Here is a 13,895-nt window from a genome sequence, read left to right as displayed (position 1 = left end):
TTGCACAGGAAAAAATAGTGATATGTATTTTAAAATGGACTTCATCATTGCAGTCTCTCTCATAGTAATGTATCTCACCTATTATCTTTGTTACTTAGTTTGACAGCATTGAAGATGTTTCTAAGTAACTTAAGAAGTAGTGGCAGATGGATAAAGCCCTATAACCCAGTGTGCTTTTCATTCAGGTACCACACATAAACTGTATCTGCATAACTGAATGCACGTGAGATCTGTTTGTGAAGCAGTCATTTATTATGCAAACACAACAACTTCATTATATCAAATTTTATTAAATATGTACATGTTATTACTATTTAAAAGAACGAGTATCATTTCAAGATCTGCAGACTTCTCTCTAGCTTTGAGAGCTGTGGCAGAGCCTGTATTAATGCTAGTTTGAAAGCTGTAAGCTAATGCAGTGTCACTGTGAATGACACAGCACCACCTTTGAAGGCAAAACTTCATCAGCTGTATTCTTTAGTTACAATACAATCAAACAACAAAAACAATTTTCTGATAATAATATATTTGTACATGGTTTAAATTTCCCAACTCTGTCCAACTTGTAGGATGGAAGCAAAGAATTCTGTCACGTTTAGGATTCTCAGATGCTGAAGAAGGGAATTCGTACCAGAAACATCTGACGGTAAAGGCTGTTTAAAGGCAGAGAAGGGGGCACAGGAAGCAAAGAGAAAGACGCGTCCATCTCCTCTGCTGGTATCCAGCCAGGAGGTCTTAATATGTTTCTTGCTTAGGGTCCCATGGCCTCAGTGAGGATAATGCTTCCTATCAGTGACCCCCCTTCCCATCACCTCTCCACTAAACTGATAGGTCAGCTTCTTCTTGACCTTCTTCACCTCCCCTGTCTTGCCGTAGTTTCTCAAAGCCCGTGCCATCTTCTGGTAGGTCATTTTCTTGCGGTTGCCTTTCTGGATGCCCCAGCGATGTGCCAATGCTTCTTTGTGTTTGGAGGAGAACTGGAAAGTACCTTTTTCCTTGTCCACCCACCAGATGCTGTCCTTCATGTCTCCACTGCGAAGAAGGTCCAGAAGGAACTGATAGAGACGTATCTTCTTCTTGCTGCCTGTGTGAGAGTCAGAGAAGAAAGGCAGCGGAACATTAGGATTGCTGTGTAGTTGCTGCTGAAATAGCAGAAAATATGTAATTCATATAACTGTTTTAGCTAGCTTCTCAGTCACGTCACTCCTTCAGCTTGCAACATTTATAACAATAGACAGTGTCACAGTGTGAGGACATAATGTAGATTGATGTACCGGGCAAAAGAAACAAGAATAAGGGATTCCAAAGGCCAAGCCCTTGATCTGAAATTCATTTGCTAATTTGAAGCTAATTGAAAAGCATTCCTAATTTGAAACCATCTGAAGCTAATCCCGGCAGGTTATACAGAACCTGACTTTCAAGAACTGAGCAACCAGAGCTAAATGTTTTAAAAAATCAATTCCTTGATATTCTTGCCTTGGATTTCTCATTTGTTAATGGAAACTGCAGTATAAATGGCAAAAATCATTATTCATTCAGGAAGCCTGAACAGGCAAGGCAGAAGAAGGAATCGGGAGTACGTGAAGAAGTGGGATTTGAGATAGAGACACAGTTATGGTCATTTGCAGGATGGGAGAGTGAAAAGAGTCAGGGAAAGTGAAGCTTTGGCAGTGGGATAAAATACTGTCACAGCAGTTGGATAGTTTTATTCACTATCATCATGGTAATGTAACAGCTGCTCAGCACATAGCTTGATGAAGTCCCTCTGTCTTCACTGACCTGTTTCTCCATGCATAATTCCAGGCCCAGGATCCACACCATCAGTCTCTCCATCTGATACTTCCAGTGGGGGGCTCTGCCTCTCTATGTCCTCTTCATCAGAACTGGGCTGCGGTGGAGAGGAGTACTGTAGGCACATCCGAGGCAAATAGGACACCTTTGGGAGAAAAGAGTAGTAGAGGGAGGAGGTGGTGAGAGAGTGGGGCATGGAGAGAGTTACAGAGAAAAGGGAGAAGAAGGTAAGAGGTATATGAGATTGTTTAGGGTAACACTGAGTGATGTAGTTGTTGACATTTATAACAAATACTATGCAATAAGAAACTCTTCCACCTAACAGTCAACACTTACACATGTACAAAGATGCATCTTTGCATGAGGGAAGGAGGAATAAAGTTGTGAAAGTCAAAACTTTCCCCTATGTTATATCCTATGGAATTGATACTGCCCCTCTTCCTCTGTACCTCCCCAAAGCTAGCATTCTTTCTAATGAGTTTCTGATCCCTGTTGCCTACCCCCAGTGAAAAACTGCTTTTGAAAACAACTTTTTTCCTAACACAGACCCTCTGGAACTGCTATTTTAGATTTGAAAGTGCCGAACAGTTCTGCCTTAGCATGGCTGCTTCAACTGGATTTGGCTCTGTTGTCCTCTCCCTTTCTCAGGCATAGTACCTTCCAACAGCACTGAATTCCTACAGGACTGCATCCAGCTCTGGAGACAGGGTTACATGGGTCTGCCAGCTTCCTGTCCTGAATTTCCCCTGTGAGGAGGCGAATAGCCTTAGCACTAGGGTAAAGGATACATCACATTGGCTCACATTCTCTTTTCTGAAGTGGTTATCTGAAAATACCCTGTTAATGGGGATTTCACATCTGCAAAGCTAGCAAACAAGTTTTTATTCTAAATTGTCTTGCCCTTTTATAGAGATCTTGTCAAGAGCAGTGTGTAATATACCTCTGCTCTGTAAATTCTAAGTTGCAGTCTGGTTTCTTAAGGGATCGTGACCACTTAGAATCATAGAATCAACCAGGTTGGAAAAGACCTTTAAGATGAGCAAGTCCAACCGCTCCCCAGCATTGCCAAGGCCCTTACTCAACCATGTCACTAAGGACCACATTGACATGTTTTTTGAATGCTTCCAGGGACAGTGACTCCACCACCACCCTGGGCAGCCTGTTCCAATGCCTGAGCAGCCTCTTGGTGAAGAAATTTTCCCTAGTATCCAATCTGAACCTCCCCTGGCACAGCTTGAGACTGTTTCCTCTTGTCCTGTCTCTTGTTACTTGGAAAAAGAGGCCATCTCCACTTCACTACAACCTCCTTTCAGGTAGCTGTAGAGAGCAATAAGGACTCCCCCGAGCCTTCTCTTCTCCAGACTAAACCCCACTCCAGTTCCCTCTGCTCCTCATCAGACTTGTTCTCCGGACCCTTCACCAGGTCCATTGCCATGAATTATTGCATTGAGAATGAGGAACAGGTCAGTCTGAGGGACAGGCAGTAAGAACTTAATTCCTACATTAAAAAAAACCCAGCGACCAACACCCCAGAAACCCAGCAGCGTATAGAAGGTGGTTTTCATTAAATGGGCCAGATTGATAATCCTGGAATGGGAGCTCCTTTTGAACTGCTCTTCCTTCCCTCAACCAAGAAAAGATGTCTCGAACCTGATTCCCTTTCCAGGGGACCTTGGGTGTTCATGAGTCACAGCACCCACCCCACGTTGGGCTTTGCAGAGAAGTGCTTTTCAGATGAGTTTTGCACCAGTTTGATATGTCCCAATAAGGAGTGTGTGCCACGGGCTGGTTTTGGGGTGCAGCGGCTGGCGGTTAATGAGTTGGCACATTGGCTGGAGGCGATCTGGCAGGAAGGCCAGGATTGGGTAAGAGTGTGTGTAAGCTTCCTGTCAGATCCCCAAGAGCGAAACTTCAGCCCTCACCACAGAGTCACCTTTAGCTTTTTACAGTTAAGAAAGCTGTGGCCCCAGGGGTAGGAAGGAAGGGAGAGACAGTGCCCTGGGGGAAGGGGGATGAGAAGGTGGGACAATGTCTTACAGTGAGGCTGGTGCTCCTGCCGAGAAAATGGTTGTGGAAACCTAAAGCGCATCATGGGATGGTGGTGGGAGTAAAGAAACCACTCGTCTGGGGCTGGAGGGGGACTGTGGTAGAGTGCGGTGGACAAGGGAGGGGGAATGGTGTCTCACCAGCAAAGGGAGTTGCAGCGGCCAAGCTGGGGAGTTGTGTAAGCTTCCCCCATGCTGTGCCCACTTTCTCTGCCTGTATTTTTGCTTACACTTGCTTTGTGCTTAGAACTTGGCACAGTGTCACACAGTTATGCTGCAGAGTCACAGAGGACCTGCCAGTGAGCCTGAAAGAGCCAGGTTACCAATGCAGTTCTGGAGACAGAAAGCTTAAGAAACTGCTAGCTACTTTCCATATCCATGTTGTCTCAGGGTCTGTGGCATCCATTTGTGAGTTTCCTCTTTCTAAAGCTCTTCACAGTTTTCCAGCCTTTTCTTTCATTTTCCCTTCAGAATGACTATTCTTTTCTCAGTTTATAATCTGTGAGACCACCTGTTGACAGGCTAACACAACTTCTTAAAGAAATCTTGTCCAAGAACAGCTTGAGCCTCAAATTGGATTTCACAAAATAATGTGATACCAACAGATAATTAGAGAAATATCTTTGCAAGTTCTTCCTTTATTCACTGTAACTCTGATATTGCACGACAAGATGGGTGCAGTTAGTAACTGACAAATTCAGTGGAGGATTAAAGCTTGCTTCCTGCTTCTGTTTCTTTGAAAATGCCTTGAAGAATAGTATCTGTTGCCTAGAACTGTGGCTGAGACACACCAGAGCTGAACCTCAAAGCATGCCAAGTACCACTTGCATGAGCCACTCAAAGTAAAAAGCCAAAGATCCCCAACTGGTAAGGAAAAGGAGGGTAGTGGTGAATTCTACCTACTGGTATCTTCTGCAGCTTAGTACTGGTTGGGGCAGAGAGAGCACAAGGCTTTTGATCGGAAGTGGCAACAATATTAATTAGTTGCCTTTTGTCCTGAAATGATGATAACTGAGTAGAATGAAGTGGGATAAGCAGAAGCACGCTCTAGGTTTCTGCTGGTGCTTCCAAAGATATCCATAAAGGGGCTAGTTTTTATTCTTTGCCTTTTGTTAGAGGTAATGGTCGGTCATTATGTGTTAGCAGTTGCAGTGAGCAACTGAAACAACTTGAAGCTTCCCACAGACTGCTGTTCCATGAAGCATTTTTTATGTTCATAACTTTCTGTTCCTAATTCTTTATTTGTATCTACATCTTCTATTCCTGATTTTTTTCTGAGTAATAGGTGACAAGTCTGATGGCTTGAGTCAGTCAGTTTCCTGTTGACAGTGTTAACTTATTCACTCAATTTTTTTCCTTGTTTTTGATTAATAGAGTATTTGTAAACAACTTCAGTTTGCTTTGAACATGAAAAGCTCAAAATGACAACTCCATGCATGCAGTTTCCCTTACAAAACTTCAGCAATAGCACCATTATATGCAGCGCTGTAACCAGCAAACACTTCTCTCTCTGGCCTCAGTCCTACTCTGTCTTATATTCACCACACTGTATGTAGCTGCCTGAGTTGGGATACTCCTTAACACCAGATCACCCAACTTTCTTATTGCTCCCAGTAATGACTTCAGACATATTCTTGCAGGATCAAGTTAAAAGTGATCTCCACACCCACTTTGCTTAGTATCTTTGCAGTATGATGGAACCCCTCATAATTTCAGCTTCATATGAGGATTCACTGGCACTCTGGTGTCTATCCTACTGCATAATGGAGTATCTTTTTTTTACAGGGAGGTGGCTGGCCTCATGTAAAATCTGAGCAAGACATTGTGTTTAGGCTCATGACTTATTTACTTCCAGGCAAAACCAGAAGCAGGTTGTCCTCAATCTTTTTCACTGTGGTAAAATTACCAGTGACCTGTCTGTCTTAGCATTTCTAGTACAGGTCATGTAAAATTGTCAGGGTTTCTTGGAAATATTTAAAACTTTCCTACTACTCTGAGGCTCATAATCCTTCCTAGTAGCCATGGATACCCTTGCTAAGACAATGCATAACTTCTCAGGTTCAGGTCCTCTGCAGAATTTCAGAGCAGTTGATTTTAATTCTAAAGGAAACAAAATTTTGACACTTCAAAAACCTCCACAAAATGCAATGATCTTTTTAGGCACAGTTCGAGGAACATGACTCCTCATTACCCAGATAAAAGGAATGCTTAAACCACATTTGTTCTGAGAATGAAGAGTTTTACATCAAGCACTTGTGCAGTATGAACTTGTGTAATTCATTTCACCAATCTGTTTCATATAAGAGTATGCATTCCCTGATGGGTTATTTTCTTTACCCTTAACTATCATCCTGAATTCTGAGAAAGGGCTGATAACTATACCTGGTGGTTGAGTCCGATGTGTGTGGTTGGGATTGTAGAATCCAAGACATGCATTTGTTCGATCTCCATGTGCCTGTACAGCTGCTGCAGCTGGGGAGGCTGAACACTCTGCAGTTCTGTGAAGTGGTTGTCTCCAAAGGTCTCAAACTCACTGTGCATGTGGTGTGGATGGTATTCCCAGTAATGATCTAAAGAAATAACAACAATTTGTCATTACAAGATTAAGAAACATGGCGTTTACCTTGCATCAGTTCTTTCTCCTGTTGCTGTCCTTTCCAACTTCTCCACACCATCCTTGTTGACCCATCTGTCTCTGGTGACAATCTATGTAGATCCCTGTAAAGTTTCTTTTCCTAATCTCATAAGTGCCTGTGGCTGGAAAGTAATACTTAGGCCATTTTAATAAGGAGAATACTTTTAGATGGAGAGATGGATTTCAGTGATAATTTAGGACCAGATGTAAAAGATATTAATGCTTGGTTGGGCACCTTTCCCAAGAAGAGACCACAGCAGTCTTACATATTCCGCCTTGAAGCCACAAATTTTACTGTTTTACATACTGTCATAGTCTCATTACACTCTTCCTCATAGCATGGAAATGAGGGGATGCAGCAAATGTTCAGATTTTTCTGCAGTTATCTTCAGGCCTTATTTCACTCTGCTAGAAAAAATACAGGAATGCTGCAGAAAAGGCACAGCACTTTGTGAGGTAGTTCCTGCAAGCATGTGTTGGAATGTCACACATTTTTCAGTACCTATACAAGAGAATAAAAGGATAAACTGTTGCAGCAGTCTGGTGTACATTGTTTACAGTATCTGACACAGACTCTTCTCTACCTTTTTTCTCTTTTCAGTATGTTGGAAATGTCTGTGATAATTTTTTTCAAAACCATGAATAAGTTCTCAGATAACCACTATGGTGTTTCCTGATTGATTTCCTTTTGAAATTAAATTCCCTATCGCTCTCAGGTTTAGATTTCTGTTTTTTAAGTTCAATATAAGCCTTCAACGTTTTTAGAGTTTCATATTTGCTGCTCAAAATTGAAAATCTGCTGCAGGAAATGTGAAGCATTGCAGATTCTGTTTCTCTCTTACATACAGTAGCTGCATGCATAATTACACACGTATTCATGTTCACTCTGTTTTGTAAAGCCAAAGTTAACATCATGTCTTCCCCTCTGACCAAGCTAGGAATTAATCTTCCATAGTTTAACTTTTAATGCATCGTTTTATGAATGGCCAAAATTTCTTTATGATATTCAGTGTAACAGTCCTAATTTACATCTTACAATTCCAAGTTTTCTTCCCTTGTATTACTAGAAATCATTTCTGTCATACACTTCACATGTTTTCAGGGTGCTATCATAAATCTGCTCCTAATTATCACTTAACCCTGCTGCATGTACTTAGTTCTCAGTCTTCCAACATAAATCAGTATATTCACCCCCCCTAATCATACTTGTTCACTTCTCCAAGCTCCCAGCTGTTGACATCCTTCCGATAATTTGATGGACAGAAGTGAACATGTTGTACCAAGTGTAGTTGTACTGAATTCTGCAATATGATGTTATTATGTATGGCATTATCTGGATACTAATGCACTATGAATATTTTTTCTTAAATACCAGCTTCATTATTTCTCTCAGCTTCTGTCTCCTCATCCTTCCCAGTTTATGTTTTGAACTATTAGGTCCAATCCAATCTGGAATAGTGACTTTGAATGTGGCTTTCTTTAGAGAGAATTCAGTGGTATGTTTATACCAAACATAGTTGGTACCTGAGAAGTTGTAAGCTCTTTTAGCTGCCTTTATGGCTCATGCCTGTAGAAGTTTATTTGAAGGCTCTATGAGACCATTTACCACAGCGGTTACTTTTCTGTCCTTCCTGTTTTTCTGATTCATGGATAAATCATGTCACTGCATGTGAAAGGGATGGAAAGGTAGTTACTAAAGTAACTAAAGTGAGCTGCTGCATTACTTTGTCATTGCTTTGTTTTATAGTGCTTTCTGTGACTATGTATGGATTTTATAGCCCAAAGTTAAAATTACAAGGCACTTCTTCATGCTGTAGTGCTAGGGAAAAATTTTGTTTTCTCTGGTACAATAGTAGGGCTTATGGGTGCAAAGTACCCAGGTACTTTTACATTCACGTCTGCTCCAACCCAGGAAATGGCAGTGTGTGTGTGAGTTTGAATCCACAAGTCATCTAAAGCTGTCTCCTGTAGGATGCTTTGGGCACTTTCAGTCTGAAACTGCTTTGTTTAATTGGAAGACTGAGCCACACTAACTCAAGTTTTCTTCTGGGTTAAGTTACTGCATATTTCTCCAAGTGGAGCCAGCCATTGAGGACCCACATACCATGGGCAGCCCTGTATATAACTTGTAGAGAATCACTGCAGGAGTAATCTATACTCTAGTTCTGCAGAATGATCTGGCTCTGCTGCTTGTGCAGAAAGCCCTCTGTTGGATGGCCACGTATATTTTCAAAGACCCCTTGTCTTTGATAATCTACTACAGTAAAAGAGATCAATGCACAACTGTGAGGATGACAAAAGTCTCTGAGGCTGTAAATGGTGGCTCTTCAGCTGTGCAATGACTTACTAGTAGTAACTATGTGGTCAAAAGAAAACCAAGTACCTTTCCAACACTCATAGCCGTGAGTACTTGTGCTTGCTCTGAGTGTCTACTTTTGATTCTTCTGAAGTGTTTTTTTATTAGCACTCATGTTTATATGCTTCAAGATACATCTAGGTTTTTGAAGCCTGCGGCAAGGTTCCTGCTGCCTCCAGAACTGTACTTTTAAACCCTTTCTTGACAAACAAATTAACTTATGGAAGACTATTTATGCATATTCATGTTAATCACTGTGTGCTATTTAGCCTAGACATTACTGAATTCCCTTTTCATGGAATTAGGTGCAGCTGTTAAAGTACTATAATAGCATAGTACTAATAGCACAGCATTTAGGGACTTAACAGTGATCACATAATAATAATGCATTACAAAATGAATCTATATCGGCAATTACTTCAACACAAACTTATGCCCAAATATTCAGGCTGTGACAGGAGTTCAAGTTCTTATTTCTTTCTAAATTACCCATAATTTCACAGTGAGGCTTAGGAAAAACAATATTGGTTTAGTTACATTGAAAGAGAAAATTCTGTCTCCACAAGCCCCTCTGTAGTTAACAAGCCTGGCTAAGTTATTGCTCATGAAAACATAAAACCCCTCTAAATACCTGTGTCTGCAGTTATAAGAGTTAGCAGTAGCTACTTATTCTATGTTCTTTGTTATGTCAGTAGCACATAGCAATTCTGTTCCCTCAAAAACGTTAAGGTGAAAGGAAGAAAAAAGAAAGGAGAGAAAAATTCTAGAAATGGAAAGTGTCTATTCTTTGGGTAAAGGCAAATGTCATTAAAAGCCAAGCTAAAGCTACACAATGGAGTCATCATGAGAAATTTCATGTGAAGTGAAAGAGGATGTGAAATAAATTCTCTCTTATAGAGACATGGAGATCATGTTTGTTTTGGTCTTGTATGCAGTGAAAGGTTAGAGGAAGGACAATCATGAACTCTGAACTCCCTCCCATGACAGGGAGGATGTCAGCCTGTTGGGAAGCAATTGTGGACCTAAAGGCATTGTGTTAGTATTTACCATAGAGGGAGATCCTCACTTTACAAGTGAGAAAACATAACTGAACTTTCTCAATCATCTTCTGACCAATGTGAATAGCTTTGCTCCTGTTTTAATAGATGAATAATGTTAGAACCAGCAATTAGACTATAAAATGGGCTTAAGGAAGGTATTTATAATGAAAGTGGAGTAATAGGCTAGATCTGCACCACACAGCACAAAAGTATGCAGAAATTCATGAGCCAGCTCTTGAACCGGAAACATGACAGCACTGTCAGCACAGCACCCTGCCCAGACCAAGGAGACAACTTGTCGGCATGGCTGTACTTGTGAGGTCTGAGCTAATATCTCCGAGTGGATCTGCTCTGTGCTGTACACATTTTCCAACACATTTTGAACTAGGAGATGGTTTCTTACACAGTGTCTCATTGCACAACTTAGATGTTCCCACTGTGTTTTGCTCATCTGAGAAAAGCTGGGAAAATTGAAGGACACTGGGAAATTAATGTCTAGATTCCCTACAGACTTGTATTTTGTTCAGTGAAATGCTGTGCTCCTACTCTTGTCTGTAATGACAGTAGGATTTCATTACTTCTCACTTTACAAACTTCATGATTTTAATAATGCCAAGATTTTCAGATCTATGAGTCAGCAAAGCATGAGAATGGCTTTGAAGTGAGGGGTTTTTTTAATGAAATTTGGAATTCTTTCTATTTTCCATATAGCATTTAAGACTAAGGTTCACATGTTTGGACTTTCCTCCACTTCTATGTGGGCTAAAATCCTAAAAAAGTCAAAGCTGGGGTTCTTAAACGATCATATCACCATGGTGCGACAAAAATAAAATCCGAGATCACGAAATCTAGTAAGTTCCATGAGGCCAACAACAAAGTGAAAAAGGGTCAGCATTCAGCTTCATACAAAAAGTGATTTTTACTAAACCCATAATGTTTAGTAATAACTTAGAGACAAAGCTGCAGTGGAATTTTGTAATTACTAAGATTGCGTTAGTGTTACAAAACAGGCTGTATTACATTTACAGACTTACTAGCATACAGGCTTAGGGTGGGGTGATGGACTAATACATGATCACTTCTGTCCTGCTTGGCTGTGTCTCTATGTTTATTAGAGCATTTACAAAACAGTTAAAATACAGTATAGAAAATAAATGCAAATAATGCATATTGTGATGAACATATGAATATGTTTATGGTGTGTTTTTGATTGTTGAATTCAGTGTTCACTTACTGGCAATGATCTACACATTAAATTAGTAACACACTATTGTGTGTAGTTCACTGCCTACACAGGTAAACATGGAGTAAGGGTTGCCTTCGGCATTGTGCTCTAGAAAAGTGACAGTAATGCATGTAGCACACGTCTTATGGTATTGCCATCTTCCTTTCACAAGATTAACTTGTTAGCAGCGAAAGAGAGGTAGTCTGACACTTGATCAAGACCTTCTATTTCATTAGCAGTCCCTTGTTAGCAAAGTCAGAAGTATTATTCTGTATTGTAGTATGCATTTACTTTACCTGGTAGCTTTTCTTTGAAGTCCATAGTGGTATTGAGTAGACCTGCAAAATTATGTTTGGTTTATTGCCAGTGATAGCACTGTACCCCAAGCTGAACTTCTCTCTCACTATTCTACCCTAATTATTTATTCTTTTCTTCCTATCTAATCATGCTCTCAGGTCTTTCACTTCACTCATCCCACTGTAGCACCTTATTTATTCTTTTTCCCCACCATTTTTCAATCCTTGTGCTTTTATCCACATTATTCTGAACATTTAGTACATAATTCTAAATGCAGTTTATTATGTCCCTTTCCTGCTCTTCTGCATGGCTTTTCTCAAGACCCACTTCTTCTGCCATGTTACCAAAATGAAAGCCAAAGTTGAGTTTGTCAGTGTTAATAGGAAAGAAACAAAACATGCTAATTTGTGGTTTTCACTCCCATTTGTATTCTTTGGTTGTTCATTGCTCTTTTGGACTGTGAGCAATTTAGGAAAGCAGGGGGTGTATTAGGCACCTAGACACAACCAACTACATTATATGTGCTTTCATAAGTAAAGATTCGATTGAAATGTGCAGGCTGGGATTAAGTTGCCGCTTTCATAACTATTTACTGTAGGAGCTAAAACATTAAACAACAGGGGTTTGGGTCTTTAGGACAAATGCAACACAAGTTTAGGAAGAGTAAAATATCTGTTCAAAGTGGGTGTTTAGGTACTACTTAGGCCATAACCTGGAGAGGTGACTGTAAAGTTTTTGTTATGTTCATTTTGATGAATAAAAACAGTCAAATCATTAATACAATGATCATTAACATAATGATCTGAACAGTTCAGCTTTGGAACAGCCTTCCAACAGAAGAAATGGGCACTAAACCAGGTGCGATAGTAAGATTATGAAAGATAAACAGATATTGTTGCTTGACATAACCTAGATTTAATGAAAGAAAAGTTATTTCCCAGTGCTTTTTCCTACATCTTTTATATTCATTGTTCAATTGTCACAATTGCCTTTCGAGATAATAAACCTTATCCTCGTTTTATGGGTGTGTAAACAGGTACAAGTTATCATGTAAAAACCCTGAATTTCCATGTGGAATTTGCTGTGTTTGATTAATGATGTGACTCGACAGATGCCATGAGACAACTTAAACCAACCGAATTAATTCTTTGTCGCCAGGCATTAAGAATATTACAGGTGTTTCCTGAATGCAATGTAGAGAACAAATTTAGGTAGGAATCTTTTTAGTTAAATGCTCAGAACAATCCTATTCTGTAACTTGCTGTCCCTTCAGGTAGCTTTTGTTTCCACAAATAAAACAGTGCTATGCTGTGAAGTTGTTAGATGTCTTAAATTAAGCAGCGATGGGTCTAGTTGCTCTACCGCTGGGAATCTTTTAGGGAAACTCCAGGATCTGAAGGGACTGCCACTAATGATACAGAACGGTGCTTTTCCTTCCTGAGTCAATATTGACTCTGATATTTCCAGGGTAGTGTTGTTGGACTATTGTATTGCACAGGAGACGAAATTCACAAAGCAAGTTTCTCCTCTCTGCAATGATTTAGAGGCCAGACAACATGAAAATATGAAGACACCAAAGCTTTGAAATCCCATATATAAATTGAAGCAATAAATAATAATAGAATATTTTTATATTGATCTAGGTTTACATACAAACTGCTACAAGGAAGTTTAACATAGATTTAGAGAGAGGAAGTACTTGGGTGTACCGGAGGAAGAGTGAAAGTTAAAGCTAGGTGTGGCAGCATGCAAAAGAGATCAAAAGAAAGAGAGAAACATATTGAGCTAAAAAAGGCCAAATACCAAAGAAACATAATTAGAATGAAAACACAAATAGAGTATTCTAGGACCTATGTCAAACAGCAATTGGGGATGAGAACACAAGATGAGAAATACAGTATTACAAATCCAGGTCCTTAAAGAGTTCTGAAACAAGCAGAGAGCTTTTGATCTGCAGGGGAAAGCAAAAACATGGTGAAAATAATGCAGGATAGATCATGAGATGCCACCTTCCTGGCAATACACTGAATGTCCTGGAAGCTCCTTGCATTATTCAGTGCTTTCTAAAATTCTCTTTCAAATAAACCATGTTGCAATTCTGGGTTGGAATAGTGCCATTAAGGAGGATAGTACTCTGTTGGTTTCTGAATTGAAATTATGTGCCTATACATTATAGATCACAGCAACATGTTTGTTCTTTTCCTGAATATCCTAAATCTCTTTCCTGTGGTATCCCATGAGACTTTATGCTCCAAGGAGTTATTTTTTTACTTACCACCATGACTCTCTCCATCACTGTTGAGATACTGGTAATAGTCATGGGGCTGTCTGTAGAGGTCTGACTCATAGGGTACCATATCTTCAGAGGGCTGCAAAGAGAAGAGGAATTTTTAGAGTTGTAAAATGATACAAATCCCTTCAAAATTATTCATAGTTAGTGAAGGGGAGACGCCAACACAGTTAATATTGCCTAGGGCAAGAAGGGGGAGGCTTCAAGCTCTTTTTG

The 13,895-nt window shown here is 40.1% G+C and overlaps 1 protein-coding gene across 2 annotated transcripts in view; it reads right to left on the bottom strand.

Moving 5' to 3' along the window:
- Positions 1-233: 233 nt before the first annotated feature.
- Positions 234-13,895, bottom strand: part of SPI1 (Spi-1 proto-oncogene) — a 20,239-nt gene continuing 6,577 nt past the window's right edge. For both annotated transcript variants that reach the window (XM_010023129.1, XM_010023128.1), the window contains 4 exons: positions 13,665-13,758; positions 6,219-6,406; positions 1,780-1,936; positions 234-1,084 (listed from right to left, as the gene is read on the bottom strand). In XM_010023129.1, the coding sequence (XP_010021431.1) occupies positions 768-1,084; positions 1,780-1,936; positions 6,219-6,406; positions 13,665-13,758 (756 nt within the window). In that variant the 3' untranslated portion in view covers positions 234-767. The remainder of the gene's footprint in view (positions 1,085-1,779; positions 1,937-6,218; positions 6,407-13,664; positions 13,759-13,895) is intronic.

This window comes from Nestor notabilis, unplaced genomic scaffold, assembly GCF_000696875.1.
Source record: "Nestor notabilis isolate BGI_N333 unplaced genomic scaffold, ASM69687v1 scaffold7481, whole genome shotgun sequence".
In the NCBI taxonomy this organism is placed as follows: Eukaryota; Metazoa; Chordata; class Aves; order Psittaciformes; family Psittacidae; genus Nestor; species Nestor notabilis.
This window is presented reverse-complemented; position numbering and strand designations above follow the sequence as displayed.